This window comes from Camelus dromedarius, chromosome 20, assembly GCF_036321535.1.
Source record: "Camelus dromedarius isolate mCamDro1 chromosome 20, mCamDro1.pat, whole genome shotgun sequence".
NCBI classification, from domain to species: Eukaryota; Metazoa; Chordata; class Mammalia; order Artiodactyla; family Camelidae; genus Camelus; species Camelus dromedarius.
The window spans coordinates 37,186,620-37,208,363 of NC_087455.1; the positions used below are offsets into that span (position 1 = coordinate 37,186,620).

At 41.4% G+C, this 21,744-nt stretch overlaps 1 protein-coding gene across 1 annotated transcript in view; it reads left to right on the top strand.

The window, feature by feature from the left end:
• The first annotated feature begins 16,421 nt into the window (after positions 1-16,421).
• Positions 16,422-21,744, top strand: part of PIP4P2 (phosphatidylinositol-4,5-bisphosphate 4-phosphatase 2) — a 50,791-nt gene continuing 45,468 nt past the window's right edge. Inside the window, exon 1 of the mRNA XM_010975990.3 lies at positions 16,422-16,561. Within this exon, the coding sequence (XP_010974292.1) occupies positions 16,456-16,561 (106 nt within the window). The 5' untranslated portion in view covers positions 16,422-16,455. The remainder of the gene's footprint in view (positions 16,562-21,744) is intronic.

Here is a 21,744-nt window from a genome sequence, read left to right on the forward strand (position 1 = left end):
TGCTTTACTCATTTTCATGTACCCACACTAAGGATAGTGTTTGGTAGTAAGTAAGCCATCAGTAAGTGATTTTTATGATTGTAAAAAATGGTAGATGATAAGAACAGCTGTTAAGAGAAAGCAAAGGAGCATGGTTGAATTTGAAACTCTAATATGATTTTAGTGAAAAAAATTTCTAATACTTAAAATTTAATGTTATTGACTGATCCTGCAAAACATTTTATACTGATTGATGTTTCTGATCTTCTGATTCATTAGAAAGAGGAGAAACCAAATGGTAGAAATATTTATTGAGAGCTTGTAGTTTTAAATTTTAATCAGTGTTTCCTAAATGAGAATTTGTACTATTTTCTTCAAGATTTTTCAGTTTTTTAAGAAACAAAAAGTAAGTCATATATAAGTACAGATCTTTCTTGTATAATCCCAACTTAAAGTTACCTGTCTATCTCTGATTGTAACTCTGTGTTGAAGTTACTAATATTTCTATCAAGGGATTATTTCCAGTGCAATAGTCTCACTTTTGTTTTTATATATTGTCATTTCTTCTAGGATTTTTTTTAACTTGTCAACCAACTCACAAAATTAAGAAAAATTTAAAAAGTCGTTAATTGAGATTTTTGTCTGAAAAAATTTTCTGCACTGAGTGGTCCATGACTAGACACAATTTAAGAGTCAGGAAAAGACCATGGAGAGGGCCTTGTGTTATGGTGTGGGGAAATTCTCCTGGGGGAGGTAGAGTGATGGCCTACCAGAGATGTCCGTCCATATACTAAACCCAGGAACCTATGAATATGTTACCTTGCATGACAAATGGGCACTTTGCAGATGTGATTTAAGTTAATACTGAGATGGAAAGATTGTCCTGTATTACTCATGTGAATAATCACAAGGGTCCTTATAGGTGAAAGAAGGTAGGAGAGTCAAAGTCAGGTTTGAAGACGATGGATTTGAAGATGGAAGAAACGAACACAGGGAAGGAATGCCGATGATCTCTTACACCGAGAGAAAGTAAGAAAATGGATTCTCCCCTGGAGCCTCCACGAAGCAATGCAGCATTGCTGACAGCTTGATTTTTTAAATTATTTTTATTTATTTATGTATTTATTTTACAATAACATATTTTTCATTGAAGTATAGTTGATGTACAATATTATATGTTACAGGTATACAATAGAGTAATTCACAATTTTTAAAGGTTATATTCCATTTATAGTTATCGTAAAATATTGGCTCTATTCCCCATGTTGTACAGCACATCCTTGTAGCTTATTTTATACCTGAAAGTTTGTACCTCTTAGTCCTCCACCTCCATCTTGCCCCTCCCCTTTCCCTCTCCCCATTGGTAACCACTAGTTCATTCTCTGCATCTGCGAGCTTGTTTCTTTTCTTTTACATTCACTAGTTTGCTGTATTTTTTTAGATTCCACATGTAAGTGATATCTTAGAGTATTTGTCTTTCTCTGACTTATTTCACTTAGCATAATGCCCTCCAAGTCCATCCATGCTGGACAGCAGAAATTAATACAACATTTTAAATCAGCTGTACTTCAATTTAAAAAGCAATCAACCCATTTAAAATATGGGCAGAAGAACTGAACATTTTTTCCAAAAGAGGAAATGCAGATGGTCAGCAGGAATATGAAAAGTTGCTAAACATCACTAAAATCAGGGAAATGCAAATCAAAATCACAACAAGACATCACCTAATACCTATCAGAATGACCATCATCAAAAAGAACACAAATGACAAATATTGGCAGGGACGTGGAGGAACGGGAACCTTTGTACACTGTTGATGGGAATTGGTGGGAATGTAAATTGGTGCAGCCACTATGGAAAACAATATGGAGGTTTCTCAAATACCCAAAAATAGAACCACCATATTGCCTAGCAACTCCAATCCCAAGCAGATATCAAGAAAAACAAAAACATTAATTGAAAAAGATACATACACCCCGCTGTTAACAGCAACATTATTTATAATTGCCAAGATATGGAAGCACCCTAAGTGCACATCAATAGATGAATGGATAAAGAAGATGTAGCATATATATATATGGAATGGAATACAACTCACCCATAAAAATAAGGATATTTTGCCATTTGCAGCCCTTCATTTACTTTTTTTTCACTTCAAAAACCAGAATTTTATAACTGGCATAAACATTTCTATTGCATCAAAAACAACAAAATATCCAGAAATAAACTTAAGCAAGGAGGTTACCTATGATGAAGGAAATTGAAGATGATACAAACAAATGGAGAGATATCTTATTCTCTTGGATTGGAAGAATCAGCATTGTCAAAACGGCCATACTACCCAAAGCAACCTACGGATCCAAAGCAACATCTGTCAAATGCTCATGATATTTTTCACAGAACGAGAACAAATAATCCCAAAATTTATATGGAACCATAAAATACCCTAAACTGCCAAAGCAACCTTTTGTAAGTCTTTTTTTCTTCTTTTTGTTTTCTTTTCTTATGGTTTAACGTTTGTTGTAAAGCTGATTTGGTGGTGAATTCTTTTAACTTTTGTTTATGTGTGAAGCTTTTGATTTCTCCATCAAGTCTGAACGAGAGCCTTGCTGGATCGAGTATTCTTGGTTGTAAGTTTTTCCCTTTCATCACTTTAAATATATTGTGCCACTCCCTTATGGTCTGTAGTTTCTGGTAAAAAATTAGCTGATAACCTTATGGGAGCTCCCTTGTATGTTATGTGTTGCTTTTCTCTTGCTAATTTTAATATTTTCTCCTTGTCCTTAATTTTTGTCAGTTTGATTACTATGTGCCTTGGTGTGATCCCCTTTGGGTTGATCCTATATGGTACTCTCTGTGCTTCCTAAACTTCGGTGACTGTTTCCTTTCCCAAGCTGGAGAAGTTTTTGGTTATCTCTTCAAAAATTTTTGCAGGTCCTTTCACTCTCTCTTCTCTTTCTGGGACTCCTATAATGTGAATATTAGTGTGGTTAATGTTGTCCCAGAATGCTCTTAAACTATCCTCATTTCTTTCCATTCTTTTTTTTTTTCCTGTTCTGCAGTAGTAATTTCCACTAATCTGTCTTCTAGCTCATTGATCCATTCTTCTGCCTTATTTAGTCTATTCATGGTTCCTTCTAGTGTGTTATTCACTTCACTAATTTTATTCTTCAACTCTGGGTATTCTTTATATTTTCCAACTATTGCATAAAACTTTGTTCTGTGCATCTGTACTCCTCTTGAGTTCTCTAAACATCTTTGCCATCATTACCTTAAACTCTCTCTCAGATCAATTGCCTATCTCCTCATCACTTATTTCTTCTTCTGGGATTTTATCTTATGCCTTGGCCTGAGAGATATTTCTCTGTCACCTCATATTGTCTGTCTTTCTATTTGTATTTTTAGGTATGTTACTTATGTTTCTTGACCTTGGAGAAGTGGCCCTCTGTGTGAGATGTCTTGCATGTCCCAGCAGCACACTCCTCTCTTGTCACCCAAGGACCAGGGTCCAGCCAGTCCCAGTGTAGAATCTGGCATGTGTTTGTGGATTCCTTCCACAGGCTTTGGAATTATTGTTTCCCTATTTCTGGCATCTTCCCCCTGTGCAGGTTTGTGCAGGTTTCCTGGCAGGAGGAGTTGGTGCCTGCCCACTGCTGGGTGAAGCTGGGTCCTGGGCCTCTGGTGGGTAGGGCCCTGTCTAGAGGTGTCTGTGGCTCAAGAAGTCTGCTGATGGTGGGGCTGTGCACCCACCCAGGATGTTGTTTGGCCTGAGGCTTCCCAGCCCTTAAGTCTACAGGCTGTTGGGTGGGGCTGGGTCTTGGTGCTAATAATCCAATCAAGACGTCAGCCTCCAGGAGAGCTCGTGTGGATGAACACTCCCGGAATGTCTGCCACCAGCCTTTAAGTCCCCTAGGTGAGCTACAGCCACCCCCCACGTCCCCTGGAGATCCTCTAAAACCAGCAGTCAGGTCTGGCCCAGGTTCTTATAAAATCATTGCCTCTGCCCTTAGAACTTGCATGTGCTAGGTTCTGTGTACACGCCCCAAGAGAATGAAGTCTGTTTCCCGAGTCCTGTGGGGCTCCTGGAGTTAAGCCCCACTGGCCTTCAAAGCCAGATGTCCTGGGGTCTCCTCCCCTCAGTGCTGGAACCCGGGTAGGGGAACCTGACGTGGGGCTCCCAGTTGAAGTGGAAACGTGGGGTTTCCAGTTGAAGAAGACCTTTTTCACTAGGTTCCAGTCTTCCCTGCCCCTCTAATGGTTGTTTAGCAGTCAGCTGTGGGTTTTGCTGTAGTCATGAGGAGAGGTGCGCCCGTGGTCCTACTACTCCCCCGTCTTGACCAGGTATCTGCTGACAGCTTGAGGCTAACCTCGTGAGAACCACTTTGCGCTTCCTGCAGACAGCCCTGTGTGATGAGCTTAGCTGGTCTGACCAGTTAGTGTTGACTAGCGTGGCCAGGGTGGTCAGTGGGACCAGTGAGAATATGTGACAAGTAAGGTTAATGACAAACTGACCAGCCAGACAAGGCGCGATCCTTCAGAAAGACTGAGTGACCTGAGGCATATCCTTAAGAGGCAGGTGACCAAACGGGAGAGTCGCCCTGAGAGAGAATGAGAGTGAATAACACATGAGGTGGACTAAACAAGAAATGGCACCCTGCTCACTCATTCATCCTGTATTCTGGGCTTAACCTGAATTGAGAAAGAATGAGGATGGGAGCTTTATCAGCAAAAAGCATGGTTTGATATTTCATGGGTTATAAATTACAGAGTATGTAAAGAAAGGTCATATACAGAGAGGGCATATAGTGGAAAATTAGACAACCATTAAATATTTTCAACACAGACAAAATCAAAAGACAATAAGCTAAGAAAAATGTCTGCCTTTTTATTTACTACAAGTCTCTTAACTTTCAGAAGTTGTCCAGGACTCAAAGGGATGGCTTTTCAGGCTGTTCCAACAGGAAGAAGAGCCACAGGGAGTGTTGCCTGGAAAATGAGAAACAAGAGAGGTTTTATATGGAGAAACAAAAGTGGCAGAGCGCCAGTTGCAAGTTTGGTGACCAATCAGGAAGGTGTTGCAGCCTTTCAGGAAACGTGTGTGTGTGTGTGTGTGTGTGTGAGAGAGAGAGAGAGACATCTGGCCAGTTTCATTCCTTTGCGTCCTGCTCTTAGAACTGTTAACTCAAAGAAGGAATTTGTAAGAGGGAGCAGAGGTGTCAGCATACATTCAGAGAAGAAAATCTTACATTTCTCCACACAGGCAAAGATCAATATATGTACTATATGAAGATAAGCTCTTTATAATTCTTTCTATATATGTCTTTATTTAGGAAAAACACCTCCTGCTGTAATAAACAAACTCTGCAATTTCAGTGGCTTAATGCAAGGAAGTACATTTCTTGCTCACAAAACACCTCAAAACTTCTCTCTCCAATAAGCAGTGATTTAGTGTCTCAAGATCATTCCTTCCTTGTGCCATTTTCAACACGTGACTCCTCCAGTCCCCAGGGCGTCATATCCTACATCCCAGCTTAGAAGGGAAAAGTGCACGGGGGACGATGTGAGGGAAGTTTTCATGGCTTGGTCTAAAAGGAGTCTGTATCATTTCTACCAACCTTCTGTTGGCCAAAATTGGGACATATGACCATCCCTAAGGCAAGGGTGCCTGGGAAATGTAGTTGAACTGGATTCTCAGAAGGAAAAGGAAGTGGATTTTATCAGTCAATAAATAAAATTTAAAATTAAATTTATAGATAAAATTATAAATAATAACAAAAAGATGCACTCCCCAGTAGAAAAATGTACAATATCAATAATCAGTACAAGTATTAAATAATATTCAGAATCATCAAAGATAAAGTTAAATAAATTACAAAAATAACACATTCCCTATTAAACTGTTCATATAAACAGGTTATTTTCCATGTTATTTTTCTTGGCTGCTGAGAAACGTAGTGTCAGATACCACAAGTGAGGGTAAAAAAATGGTTCTCGGGTTCTAAAGGGCAACTGAAATATATATCCAAAGATTTTAAAATGCGCAAGGTCTTTGATCCAACCTACCAATTCAAAACATTTATCAAGAATAAATAATTAAAAGTGTTCTAAGATGGATTGATGTCATCCTTGATTTCTGTCTTTCATAAACTACATGAAATCCCTTAGGAAATCATGTTAGATTTACCTCCACAACACATCCAGAATCTGATCTCTTCTGTCCACTTCCACTGCTTCTGTCTTTCTGACCTATAGTCCGATTTTAACGTAGTAGCCATTGTGATCCTTTTAAAGTCTACGTCATATCAGGTTACTCTTCTATTCAAAAGCTTCCAAGAGTTCCGAAGTTTTCTCTCCTGAGAGGACAAGCCAAACCGGCCCCATGTGATCTGCCCCATCTAGGGTCCATGCCAAACTTCTCTGATCTCATCTTTTACTCCTTCCTCGCCTCCCACCCAGCTCACTTCGCTCAGGCTCCACAGTCTTCCTTGCTGTCCTGCATGTACCAAGCATGCTCCCTCCTCAGGGCCTTACTGTTCACTGTCCACAAGCCAAACTAAAATAGCAATGCGGTCCCTCCACCCAGCTTTCCCATTCCCCTTACCTTGCTTTCATTCGTAACATTTATCATCATCTGATACAAATCCTTGTTAAACTGAGGGATACCCATCTTCTTCTGTTATAATGAGGGCAGGGATTATGTAACCCTAAACAGTGCTTGGCACATAGAAGGAGCTCAGTAAACATCTGCTGGATGAATAAACAGTAAAATCCTGCAAAAATTCTGAAACGTTAAAAACTAGAGGCTGGTTAAAGAAACTGAGTTGATGCACTTAAGGTCAGACTGCTAAGAGAGAGCCAAAAGCCTAGAAGTGAGGAAAATAAACTAGAATGTGGTTCTGTATCCCACAGGAGGAAATGCTGGGAATACCAATTTCTAAAGAGTTTAACAGGTGTTTTTCTTACCCAACTGGTTTCTGAAACCAGAGAAGTAAGTTTCTTATCATAAAATATGTTTTTACATTTATCAGTTGCTTCTATGGTCTCAAATAGGTTTCCCTGTGAAATTGTGTATGTGTGTCTCCAAGAGCTGAAAGGATTTTTAAAAAGCAGGATTATTCCTTAGAGATTGTACTAGCTCAAGCTGCCGTAACAAAATGCCAGAGACGGTTTAAGTAACAGAAGTTTATTTCCTCACAGCTCTGGAGGCTGGAAGTCCCAGATCAAGGGCTCAGTTTCTGTCTTCTCACTGTGTCCTCACACGGTCTTTCCTCAGTGCAGATTAGTGGAGAGAGAGGGAAGAGAGAGAGAGAGACAGGGACAGGGACAGAGAGAGAGAGAGAGAGAGAGAGAGAGAGAGAATGAGCTAGTTCTCTGATGTCTCTTATGAGGATATGAATCCCATTGCATTAGGGCCACAGTGTAGGGGCTTCATTTAACCTCAGTTATCTCTTAAATTGACCTGTCTCATCTTAGTAGCCCCAGCATGTAGTACCAAATTCTTCTTTTTAAATTTTATTTATTTATTATTATATTATTTTATTATTTTTTGGCAGGGGGAGGTAATTAGGTTTATTTATTTTTAACGGAGGTACTGGGGATTGAACCCAGGACTTTGTGCATACTAAGTATGTGCTCTACCATTTCAGCTATACTTTCCTCCTCCAGAACCAAATTCTTGTATTTATTAATCAGAAATATTTGAATCAGGGAAAGTTTGAATTTGAGGCACCAGGTATATATATTCCTACATTTATCTGTATCTATCTAGCTATCTATCTCTATGGGTTATTAAATAAACAGAATTCAGCAAGGTACAAATAGGAGACAGTTACAGTTTCCTCTGAATACTGCCCACATAACAGGGCCGTTTTAAAGTCCCCCTTGCCTTCTGACGCAGAGATCTTACCACATCATCACATCTTGTGTAGATTCTATGACTTCCTTGTCAGTTTCTGTGAACAACCATCCGGTCTAAAACTCCAATTTCATATCTAAATCAAAGATTTCCTCTTTTCTGTCATCTGCTAGCATTGTAGCTTGAAGACCTGAAGTGGGGAGGGGGTATGGTCTTCCCTTTACCTCCTTCCCATTTTCCACCCTGGGGGAAAGAACGGAGTTTACCTCTGGGCTTCAGGTCCTTCCTCTCTCTTCTGGTTTCTGACTCCTCCAAGGAGTGGACGCAGGGAGGAGTCGGAAGGGGTCAATGGGCTGTCTTTGTAGTTTACCTTGTGCTGTCTGACACTAATTCTTGGGCCAGTACTAACTGGCCATTGACAATGCTCTCTCCATAGGTACTCAAATACCGATTCTAGACGAGGCACAAGCGTGAGTTCCTCAGGGGCTCCCCGGTCTACAATGTCCTGCTTAACTTCCTCCAACCCTCCTCAGCATTTGCACTCAGTGGAAGACCCCATGGGCTCTGTGTGCTGGGTTTTTTTCACCCAGCAGTTGGCTTTTTTTGTTGGTGTCAGCGTGATGGCACAAGCCCAGCTACGTTCTGTGGCGCTGACTTGGCTTAACAGAAACTCTCATTCCCATCTAAGCAGGAGTGACAGCTGAGGCCCACGGCAGGTCCTTCTGCTTGCCCTGTCATCATTCACCAGTTCCTTCTTCCTGCTCATGTAGACTTGGGGAAGGTTGGCTAGCCTGGGTCCTGATTTGATGTACAATTAGAAAATGAGGTGCTAGAGTTCCCTTTATGCAGATACCTCCAGACTTTTCAAATGATTCTCCTAGAGCCCTTCTCACTTGGCTTTTCAGAAAAGGGCAGGGAGAGCCACAGAAGAGCCCTCTAAGCCAACAATCAGAGACTTCAGTAATGTCCACTTTCTTCCTGCTCATTCTCCTGCTCATACTGATCGGGGTAATTGTGGTTACTGAGGGGCCTTTCTACTGACGTCGTGTGTGGAGATACTGCTTTCTGTCCTCAGCTTTGGACCTTAGCTGTCCGTTTTGGATCAACATGGAAAGTTCCACACAACTTCAAGTCACATGACCTCTCTGGAACTACGCATTTCACTCTGTTCTCTTGGGAGATGCTAATAGAACTTAGGTCTTATCTTACTCTTATTAGCATCCTATGAGATGTAGGACAGCTATCCCCATTTTGCTGATGAAACTGGGACAATAAGAGGCAATCTAGGACTTGTTCATTGAAGAAAACAAACAACTCTTCTGTGACTGCAGTCAAGCCTTCAACCCTTTTCTATTGTCTCTGCAAAATGTTGCACCTTTTTCACGTTCAGAACATGAACTTACTCTCTCAGGGTTATAATTCTGTCTGCTGGAGGGCTAAACAAAATCCCTCAGCGCCAAAGGTAAAGCTATTTACCCCAGGCTGAGTAGGGTGTGTACCCATCCTTCGAGTTTTTCTCACCTAAGGACCAGTTTCCTGCCTTTTCAGGGTGTGCATACAACGAAGAGGTATTCGTAGTCCATCCTTCACGTGGCATCTAAATCCCTGTTTCCTTGGACCTGACAGTGTTCCTCAAAGTCCCTTTTACCGGGCATTTCCAAAAGCCTTAGAAAATTTCATGCATAAATACAACTCCCTCAGGCCTACCGAGATATCCTAGAGTTTTGCATTAAGCATGCAGACTACACACTGAGATGCTACTGTATAATAACTGTAAGGTGAATGTCATGAAAATGAGTTAATGAGTTAAAAAACACACATGCTCTGGCCCATTGTGCTTCTAGCTTAGCTCAGCAATGCCTACCCTCTGGCTTTCCTTCCAACTGAGCTAAGAGGGGAGAGTGATTAAAAAGCTTATATTTATGGCAGATCTCTGCCAGGCACTGGTAGTTACATTCCATACATTTTCTCTTTAAATTATCATAAATACCCCAAGAGGTAGGTGTTATTATCTGTTTTGCTGATTAGACCCCTGAGGTGTAGAGAGGTTAAATACCTAAGATCACCACTAGAGGTCCTGAATTCTGATATAATTGTAACTGATTTCCAAGCCTGGGCCCTCTCAGCACAGAGTAGAAAGACAGACGTCAGGGTGAGAGAGTGGAGGTGGTGTCCTGACAGGCACTAAGGAAAGTAGTTAGAACCCTTACAAGAAGATACCCAATATGAACATTGCACAGATATTCACAAAATATCCCTCTCAGATGGACTTTAGAATTTCAAATTAAACTTCCCCGAAGCACTCTGTACCTTGAACCACTCTCCTTTGACTTTCTTTAGGCCTTTCTTACACAGAATATTCTGTGTGGTTGTGACAGGTCATTATAAAATGGCCTCCAGTGAATCACACCTCCCTGCATCCATGCCCACTGCATCTTCCATCAAGAGACTGAATTTACCCTTCTGCCTGTTTGAACGTGGGCTGGCCTTGTGATTGGCTGTGACCAACAGAATGTGATAGAAGTAACCTTGCACGTGTTCCAAAACCGTGGGCTTATGAGGCCTTGGCAGCATCTGCCTTTGCCTCTAAGAGCACTATTCTGAGACTGGTGTGCAGTGAAGAAGACCAGGATGAAAATGCATTTGGAGACTGGGGTTCAGCCAACCCAGCCCTCTCAACTGAGCTCAGTCTCCAACTGATCCACCAGCTGAATGCATCTTTCTAAAAAATAATACACTGTTATTTTAATCCACTAACTTGTAGGATGGTAGATTCTTACAGAGCAATAGATAAATGAAGCAGAAAGTTGTACTGGAAATACAAAGCAATAAATAAATCGAATAGAAATTGGTACTCAAAGCACAAAGCAGCAGATAAATGTAACAGAAAGTAGTATTGTTCTAACAAAACCCCAAGCATATGGTGCTGTCTTCAGGACCAGGCCACGGGGTGAATGCTGACAGGGGCGGAGAGGAGACTGTTAGTAGAAGCTAAAAAACAGGGAGGAAAAAAATAAATAAAATTTTTAAAAAATTTTTAAAAAGATAAAACCTCTTAAAAGCTCACTAACCAATTTTAATAGTTTTGGTGTGTACCCTTCAGTCTTTCTGTTTCCATTCATTGCATCTCTTCTTAAAAACAGAATAATAGAGGATAATACTTCTCTAAACTCTGCTTGTTAAAAACTTATGACGGTTTGGATATGTGTCCTGTCTGTAAGTAGTCTTCAATAATATTTTTAATCATTGCATTTTTAATGGGCATGCATAATATATACAAATTACCAGTGTCAGAAATATGTCTTAATCACTAAATATTATAAACATGCTTTAAACATCCATAGTCATTTCCAAGGGATAAGTTTCTGGAAATGCAATTACTGGATCCATGAAGTTGTAAAATGTTAGGTTTTTTAAATGTGCATTGCCAAATCTCTCTTGGAAAATGGTTTCTCTATAGATTCAGACCAACAGTGGGAGAAGCCAATTCCCTGTTTGCTTCAAAGCACTGGATGCGATCACTTTTTTAAAGTCTTTGACAAGATGATACTGTATAGCACAGGGAAATGTATACAAGATCTTGTGGTAGCTCACAGTGAAAAAAAATGTGACAATGAATATATGTATGTTCACATATAACTGAAAAATGGTGCTCTACACTGGAATTTGACACAACATTGCAAAATCACTATAACTCAATTAAAAATGTTAAAAATAAATAAATAAAAAACAGGGAGGAAATTGCTATGGGAGACCAGAGAACAGAGGTTTACCAATTAACTATTGCTTGTGGTAACCTGGAAGATAGACTATGCACCTAATTAACTTGTTGATCTCACTAATTTCCATGTAAAATATAGAAAGTAACAATCAGCTTCTTTTAGCTTCGTTTGATTAGAGGTGACATTTTATATTGCTGCCTTAAAAAAAAATTACCACAAACTTAGCAGCTTAAAGAACATAAGTGTATTATTTTAAAGTTCTGTCAAAATCCAGAGACAATGAAAATTAAAACCAGATCAGTGAAGTAGTATCCAGTAAGTGTTTATCATGCACATAAGAAGAGTTTGCGAACTGGGAGTCTTCAGATCCAGCACTGAGATGAGGCTCAGAGACATGATGTCACAGGATGGCTTATAAAATGGAAGGTAGAAGGTTGCTTAACCTTTACAATGATTGGGAATGAAAATGGGGCTTTCAGGGGACAGGGGATTGATTAACAGTGATATTTTACACCATTTTAGGAAGATGATTATCAGAGACACTTACAGGATGTAAGTGTCTTACATGTAAAACCCAACCGAAGTTGATTTTTACTTACGTCCATGAAATAAGCTAGATTTACTTTGCCTATGTGGCTTCAATGATTTTGTCTGCTTGTGAGATTTGCAAGCCTGGCCTCCATTTTATTTTATTTGAACAGTTCTGAAGTCCAACACAGTTCTCACTGGATCAGAAACAAGGTGTCAGCAGGGCTGTGTTCTGACCTACAAGCTTTAGGGGAAGATCGATTTGTTGACTTAAAGAAAGCTCACAACATAAAGGGTGTGAGTTATTTAGGGTCTTACTGAAGAGCATGGGCCTGGGAGGCAGCTCTGAGGGAGGCTCTGAAGAGGTAGGGGAGGAGCCAGATCTCTGATTTTTTTTTGGCTAGGAAATGCAAGTAGGCAAGCATACATCTTGATAGAAATTTACTGCTAACTACAACGAATAGACATCTTTAGTGCTTTTCTGTGTATAGAAGATGTAAAAATTTGGGGTCACTGAAATTCTTCCTGAGATATGCATCTGTCTAGGGACCTGTTTATCCGAAGCACAGAGTGAGTCATTCTGTTTTTCATCTTGAATTCCGCTCAGGGATGACTGCAGTGGGTTTCAGCTTAACTCTTGTATAACTGGGTGAAGAGCGATGCCTTTTGTCCTTTTTGGCTCACAGTTTCCTTGCTCATTAAAGTTGCTTATCAAATGCAACTCCTTGTGGTTGCAGGGCTAAAAGTCCCCTCCAGCTCGAAAGGCCACCCATACTCTTTGGTCCCCTTCCTCCATCTTCAAAGTCAGCAATGGCAGGCCACGTCCCCCTCACCCTTCCGATCTCTCTTCCTTCTTCTTCTGCCTCAGCTGAGCCCGGCCCCCAGCCAAACTGCTAGCTGAACGCAGTTGCCTGACGAAGGTTAGGCAAGACCAACAGAATATCCACTCGATCAACATACAGAATCATGAAAAATAACAAATCACAGCGTTTGAAGCCACTGGGCTTTGGAATGGTTTGTTACTTAGCAGTAATAACTGGAACTGTAGCTTAAGCATCTTAAGTAAGTAGTAAGATACGGCTCTTACCACCTCGCATGTTATCTGTTTATCTTGTACTATTATTCCAAAAATGAAAGTGAATAGTCATGGCAGAGTATCGTAATCATAAAATGCCTTGGGTTGATCAGTATTATTTAACATTTACTGACTATTCGTGAACTATCGTATTACCTTTAAACTAGAATGAACTATTACTCATGTAATAAAAGATTTTTACATTTTGTGAAATTTGACATTGTTGCAAACATCATGTCAATATACCCAATAACTGTCTCACCCTCAAATAAATTCTGAAATGAACAGAGAAGCCATACAAAGAAGTAAACAGAGAAGAAAAATGCCTGATACTGATCATTATTACCTGGACAATAAAGACACTCTAGTTGTAAAGGTATAATAGAACAATAAAAGTCAGATGGCAAAACTCTCATCTTCATCCAAAAGTCAAGAAATGCTCTTAACTTTTTCTCCTGTTAAGTAAGATTCTGGGACTCTGTAGGATTTGTTCATACAGTCATTCTGTTGTGGGGGAGAGGTTCTTGTCTTGTCGCAGAAAGAATTCAGAGACAAGACTTGGAGGTTAAGAAAGCAAAGCAAGGATTTATTAAGGGGTAGGTAGTACGCTCTCAAGGAAAGAGCAGGCAGACCCAGGTAGGTGGCTGCCCCAGGTTTCCTTAGCAAGCTCGTCATATGAGTGTAAAAATGAGTTGGCAGAATATTCATTGGCGGGGAGGGGTTTGGGATTGTCTTTCCTGATCTTCATCCCAGCTCCACCTTCCCAGGTGGGGAGGAGGAATTTTTCATCCTTAGTTAGTCTAGATCGGGAAGTCGGATGAGGTCATAATGAACAAAAGGTTACATTCGAATAGGGGTTTCATAAGCAAAAGGTTACATTTGGACAGAGGGCATAATGATTGAAAGGTTACATTCTATTGGTGGGGATTCCTGTCCTGTCCCACCCTTCTGCCTCCAGGACACTTGTCAACCCAGAAGGTATGGGGTTTTCTCAGTCCAGAGGATCCTGTTTTTCTTGGTCTGTTCAAGGACCCCCATTGTTCACAAGATGTATGCTTCTCTGCCATTTGCCCACGTCCCCCTTTCTATGCTCATATCTAGCTACCTGCCTGCTCTAACAATTTGTTTATTTATTTTGCAAGCACTTATCAAGTGCTTATTAATGTGCCACGCATTGTGTTAGATACTGGAGACATAATTGTGAATGAGACAGATTTGGCTTCTGACTTCACAAAGTCAGTTGGGGATAAAAGGTGGGTGGGTAATGGAAACGTAAATACACTGTCACAGGTGACAGGATAGGACACTACAGTCTTGTTGCTGGGATTGGTTCCAGACTCCCTCTACTCCCCCCAATGCCAAAATCTGCAAATCTTCGGATGCTCAAATCCCTTACATAAAATTGCATGGTATTGCACACTACTGCATATAACCTACACACATCTTCCCCTATACTATAAATCATCTCTAGATTACTTACAATACCTAATACAAAGTAAATGATAAGTAAACAGTTGTAAATACAATGTAAATTATATGTAAATAGTTGCCAGGGAGCACAGTAAATTTAAATTTTGCTTTTTGCAACTTTCTGGAATTTTTTTTCCTTGAAAAACTTTGGCCTGTGGTTGGTTGAATCTGGGGATGTGAAACCCCTTTATACAGAGGGCTGACTGTGTGGCAATAGGATTTTTGTTGATTCTTCTTAAAAGTTTCTTTAACCCAGGAGCTTCTGGGCTGCAAAACTGTAAAACCTGTAAAAAGCTGTAAAAGCACAGCTGTTCCTCTTGTGGAACCGCTCACTTTTGCAGGGGGCGTTAACATCTTGACTGAGCCCTCCCCTTCCAGGGTCCTGGAGGCAAAAATGCCCTGGGATTCTACGCTACGGGAATCCTTAGCTTGTACTGTATCCTGATACTGCTTCACCCACAAAAGATGCTGCGTAATAGAAGACATTATTCTTTGATTTTCCCTTAGGATTTCCAGCTGGTGCCTAAATGGATTTTTCAGAAGAAAAGAGAATCTTCAGGGGGAATGGAATATGAGAAGTAGTTTCAAATGTCTGAAGTCTGCTTTTCCTCAAGCCTCTTTAAATCCACGGCTGGGACTACCAGCCTCATTTTCGGTTTGTTTTTGAGTGTGCTACCTTACAGGCACCTTGACGACCAAGACTGTGCCCTGTCCGTCTTTGTAGGTCCGCAAGCACATAATAAACGCGGGATGCATGACTCAAAGAGTTGCTGCAGAAAAATCATCAGCTGATACCATGACTATTTTTCTAACGCAGTGTGTTTTATCTGGGCATGTTCAAAACTTTGACTTTAAAACCACTCTAGCAAGCCACCAAAAAAAGAAAAAAAAAACAAAACTAAAGACAGAAAACAAGATAAGAACGGTGCCTGCTTGTTTTTCTAAACTCTTTTACATGTGAAAGATTATTTTAAAACATTAGCTCAAGAGAATAGTTATTTGTCTTACATTATTCATAAACTTCATTATCATATATGTGTCAGTGACAATATTGTACAAAAGCAAAACTAAAATGACAATCTATTTTGTAGAAGGAAACTTGTAAAAGTCAACAGTTTTAATAAGGGAACTGTTACAAGGGTGCCAAACGGATATTTAAAAATCAGCAAGGAAAAGCAGGGAATGGGCCCGTTCATGCAAAAATCTACTTCCTCTTGGACAAAAGATGTTGAAAAATGATTTCCTGACAAAAGCAGCAGCCCTGAAGAAGGAACTGATAACCCTGGGAATAAGCTTTCTTCACATAATCGCTGCAAAGTTTGACGTCAAAGAACCCCCCTTCCCCCCTCGAGGAGTTAAGCTTGAGATCCGTGTTTGCTGTGGTTCTCCTGTAATCAAGTCCCAGGCCTCCCACCACCTTTCAGGCCGCTCTTAACCCTTCCTGGTGAAGGAAATGTACAAAGGCCAAGGAGTTGCAGCCCCTGCCTCCCGCCCACCCCCCTCTGCTTTCGGTTACTTCGCAGCGTCCCCGCCCCTCCGAGCCCAGTCGGCCCTACTACGTTCCCAGGGCCGCCGCCCCGCCCCGTGCCCCGCCCCCAGCCCCCAGGGCCCCGTCTTTCTTGCGCCCCTCCCCTCCCCCAGACGCGCTGCCCCGCGCGCGGCCCTTCCCCGCCCCTCCCCCCGCCCCCTACCTTGTGACACATCCCGGGTCCTCCCGGCGGCGGCTGCGGCGGCAGCAGCACAAACCACCGCCTCCGCCCGGAGCCGCAAGCTCCGACTCGGCCTCCCCCGGCCCCGCCGCCGCCGCCGCCGCCGCCGCCGCAGTCATGGCTGCTGACGGGGTGGACGAACGCTCGCCTCTGCTGTCCGCATCCCACTCGGGAAATGTCACCCCCACGGCCCCGCCGTACTTAGAGGAAAGCAGCCCCAGAGGTAAGGTCAGCGCAGCCCTTTCCACTTCGTAAGGAAGAGCCTAGAAGCGTAACGACCGGGGAGCCCTGGCTCCGAGGCGGAGGCAGAGAGGAAGGGATGCGGGCTGTGCCTTGTAAAGCGGAGCCTGCCTGCCTGCCGGGGAGCCGCACCGCGGGGCTTCCAGGCGGTGCCGTGCGGGGTGTGTGAATGCGTGCGTGCGTGTGTGTGTGTGCACTTCGCCCCTTCTCACCCACCGGCATGGGGGGGGGGTGTGCGTGCGTGTGCACGCAGCCTCTCTCATCCTCTGCCCTGGGTGTGTGTGTGTGTGTGTGTGTGTGTGTGTGTGTGTGTGTGTGTGTGTGTGTTTCATCACTTCTAACCCAGGGATACAGGATGTGACATGAATTTCCCTGGCTGAGCTTCGCTGTTTTAGAGCAGCCCCTAAGAGCGCTGGATGGTGGTGCAAATCTTTCACAATCGTTCACAAATCCTTTCAGGTTGCTGAGAAACCAGGGGTGTTGCTCACCTTGGCATCTGTCCTTGAAAGGGCTCAGCTTGAAAAATATTAAATCCTCCCATTCACCCAGCAGTGAATTGCCTTACCAGAAGGAATAGAGTTAATCAGTATGCCTAAGATGTCTGCAGTCTCTGCCCTTACTTCTTACTCCTCCTTGTAAGGAGTGCGTGTTAGTTCTAGTGGTGAATGAGGAGGGATAGAAGGGAAGATGGAATATTTTTGATGCATAGCTGGGTGAAATTGAAATTACATTTTAAAAGTAACCCAAGTTAATATAGCATATATTTATATGTATTTTTCTTCTCAAGGTGGAATCAAAAAAGATTGGATGGCAGTGTGGTCTGAAGAAAGAAGGGGGGGATCATTTACCAAACTATTTGATTTATTCAAAGATCTATCTTTGTTTTAATCCTTTCAGTTGACTCCTATGCTAGAAATAAGGCGGAGTCAGCAGTTACAGAAAATGGAAGCCAAGATTTTAAAAAACCACTTAGAACAGTGAAAAGGTTGGTCGAATATGGCACTTGCAAATGTAGGTTAAGTGCATCTCTCTTTTTTTGGCTGAATGTGAGAGGTTTAAAAACTCAAGGAGGCAAACATTAATGCTTTTGAAAATGTGGGCGGATCATGTTTCTTGTAACACAACTTTTTCTAAGTTCAAGTCTAGAATTGGAGCAGCTGTAGAGCAGGCTGAACTTGTCCAGTACTTAAAATTTCCATGTAACACATTATAACTTGAAGAGCAACACCTAGATCTTAATCCACACTTGGCTGTGGAAAATTCAGAGTGATTGAGAAATAAGGTGCAAAATGGTACCCATGGGAAACCCATAAGTCATGTTTGTTGCTCAGCATTAAACTTGTGTCAGAGGACACCAGGTGGGGGGATTTCCTTTAATGGGCCGATTTGACATTAATATTTTTACTGTTTTCTAAGTTGTATGGTCTACAGTGGTATAAACACTTATTAATGAGTATTTCAACTTCCTCCAGTCTCCCTTTTAAGACAAAATATTTGACAATTTATGGACAGACAGAGGTTGGATTTAAGGAACTGTCCTATAACAGATTTTCATCCTTGCATCTATGTTTTTGTATGTGTAGTCAGATAGTGGCTAAATTATCCCTCAAAAATGGTCATACTCAGGGATTTGCTTGTAGATGTCTTTCTCATTTGCCAAATAGTTGTTTGATCGGATAAGACTCCTCAAACCATACAATAAGGTACACATTCCAGCTCAGCCACTGAGAAAAAGAAGTTGCATTCCAGAAAACTTTTTGCAACCAAAGAAATTCAATGCGTTAAAAAACCAAATTCAGCTGAGTAAATTTTAAAGATGTCGTTGACTTTATTCAATGATTCATGAATCGGGCAGCATCCTGTCTCACAGATAGAGATGAGCTCCAAGGAGCTGTGCAAAATTAAAGACATGTAGGCAGGAGGGACAAGGCAAACCAGCAAAAGTGGACTGGTTGAGGCAAGGTCACTTTTCTTAAGGGGATGGCAGGGCCCCATCAGGCAGATTAACTCACTGGTGCTGATCAGATGATTCCTGACTGTTTGGGGTAAAATTCCATTTCTGGCAAAGGCATAAGTGACTCCACTTGGGGCCTGTTGTCTTGTTTTTAACAACTGATTGAGCAAAAAGCTCTTTTTGCCTATTGTAGAGTAAAATCTTTTCTTAACTGGGGAATGAGACAGGTTAGATGACTAGAAACACTAATTTCTCACGGCATAATACCTGGGAAGCCAGAAGCGTAAATTTGAAAAGCCATTTTATCTGCATTTTCAACAGAGTATCTTTTCTCAATAAATAACAAATGAGAGTATTTCTAAATATTTTGAGTAATACACAAGATCTGGTTCTTGAAGAGCAGGGCTAGCCGCTCATTCAGCAGTTCATTGGGACCATGTGCAGACCATGTGCCAGTGGCTGCTCTGGGTGACCAGAACTAACCAGACCTCACGGAGCCCACGTTGTAGTGTGGAGAAAGAGTAAGTAAACACATAGTTGGGTTATTTCAGATTGTAGGAAACACTCTGTCACCAGACCAGATGTTTGTAGTAGCTGACAACAATTAGAGTTGAAGTGTGGGATTCAAAAGACCAGAAATAGATTGTACTTTTTGATAACGAACTTTGGCTTATTTTTATCTATAATGTTTAAATTTTTCTTAAAGTACTTCATAGCCATACAGAGCAAATATTTTCTCCAATTCAACCCTTTGCTATTTGTGTAACCTTCTAAGTACCCCAAGATGAAATGCTCCACTTCGTATTCAAAGTTGGCGGCGTGTTTATTTATAGACAAGTTATTGCTAATGTAATGGGGAGCAGTTAGTGTTTTGCGTCTGGTTTCATGTGTGGTCTGTGCAACAATCCTCCTGGGCTTCTAAGTGGAATGCTGCTGGTGGTCTTTACTGTCAGTGCTGGATTCCTGCATAGACTAGGAGACCACCTCTCCTATGATTACAGTATGCCATTTGGTACACTTGCCAGCTTTTGTTAAATCATAGGAATTAAATTCAAAGACAGTTTTAGGCTCATCTGAAAGGAGATTGAAAAAAATACCACAAAACTTACACAATTTGGCTATAGTTATTTGTTTTCTTTAAAAATCCTACTAATTCTATAGGTAGGCTATGGGAAATGAATATGACCTTTAAATTTATGAGATTTCCTCTGTGAAAAGTGGTTTGCCTTTGAGTTGTCGAATTATCTATGTATTGAATATGGGCATGTGATTATCTGCTTCACTGTAATTTTGCAGGGAAAAGCATACTTTGTTATAAAGAGACAGTTTCATTCCCTTAGTTGATTTCTGTTATTCATTCAGCAAATAAATATTTGAGGGCTAGCCAAGCTCTGTGGTGGTAAGAGGGGAAAAACAGACATAGCTCCTCTTCCATTCTGGTGGGGGATATTGAGACGTAAATTCAAATGAATGCAATGTGCAGGGGGGATGAGGAGAGTGCTAGAAATATGTCTAGTGCCGCGAGAGTGTGTAATAAAAAGATTTAACCTGGTTAGGGAAGTCAGCAAAGGTTTTCCTGAGACTTGATTGAGGTCTGGAAGCTGAGCAGTAGTTAACTTGGCAAAGGGAGGATTAGAAGAACATTCTAAGCAATAATAGTAATAATAATAATAATAATAATAATAATAATAATAATAATAATAATAATAATAATAATAATAGCACATGCAAAAGCCTTAAGCAGGATAAAGTATGGTAAGTACAAGGGACTGAAAGAAGGCCAACGTGGCAGAAGTGAGACAGCAGCAGGGGATGTGCTGCATGAAGGGAGTGCAGAGACTAGTGTGGTCGATATTCTCCAAAGACTCTCCTCCCTCTCCTAAGAACTATGCTTTTTGAGGGCGGGGCGAGGACACAGTTCAGTGGTGGAGTGTTGTGCCTAGCATGCATGAGGTCCTGGGTTCAATCCCCAGTACCTCCATGAAATAAACAAACAAACAAACAAACCTAATTAACTCCCCCCACCCCCGCCAAAATAAAGAACCCTGGTTTTTGATATTCAAGTCTTTGGGAAGTTCTTCTCCTTGGATCTGGGCTGACACTGTGGCTCAGTTGGTCTACAGAATAAAGCAATAGAGAACTGAATGACTTCGGAGGCTAGTTACAAGTGGTCTCACAGCTTTTGCCTCTGTCTCTTATAAAACACACTCTGAGGAAAGTAACTTATCTTGTAAGGATTTGAGTACCCTGGGACTGCCATGCTTTGAGGAACCCTTAGCAAGCCACCTGCAGAGGCTTTATGGAGAGAGGGATGGCTGACCAGTCTTCAGACACGTGAGTGAAGAAGCCATCTTGGATACCCATTTGTGCCTTCAAATGACTCCAACCCAAGCCAACTTCCTGCTGCACCTGCATGACAGGTTCTGGGTGATTACTGTCCCAACTGAGTCTGGGAAATCTACAGAATCATGAAAGCTAATATTAAATTGTTGTTTTAAGCCCTAAGTTTTGGGTGTATTATTCTGCAGCATCAGATGCTCAGAACCGTAAGTATTAATCAATTCATTATTAGCCATGTTGAAGAATTTTACCTTAAGCAAGGGGATGATCTCAGATGTTTCATTTTGTGTTAATCGCTCTATGGATTAGAGAATGAAATAGAGATGGGCAAGAGTAGATGAGAATAGATAACTTTGCGTGGCCACTCTAATGATTCAGACAAATCTGACAAACTGATGATAGCTTGGACTCAGATGGTGGTGGAGCCGGAGAGGTGAGGTGCTGTTAGGAATTAAATTGAAGAGGGATTGATGATGGGTTGGATGCAGGATGAGAGGGAGATGGCACGGATAGCTCCTAGAATTCTGGCTTCTGCAACTCAGTGTGATCACCTGTATTGAGACAGAAAACACCAGAAGAGGAGCAGGTGTTGGAGAACACAGATCATGAGCTTAGTTTTAGACATGATACACGTAAGTGCTTTCAGATATCTACAGTGTCAGGTACGCAATTGGATCTGCAGGTGTAGGGCTAAGAAATGAGGCTTAAGCTGAAGATATAATATTGTATTATTTACGTATTGGTGATAGACCAATACATGGATCTTGATTTAAAGCTTCCCAAAGCCCCACCCATGTGCCACGGCATGTGCCAAGATGGAACATCCGTGTGCCGAGATACTGCTTATCCTCAGTCCTTGGAGTAGCAGAAGC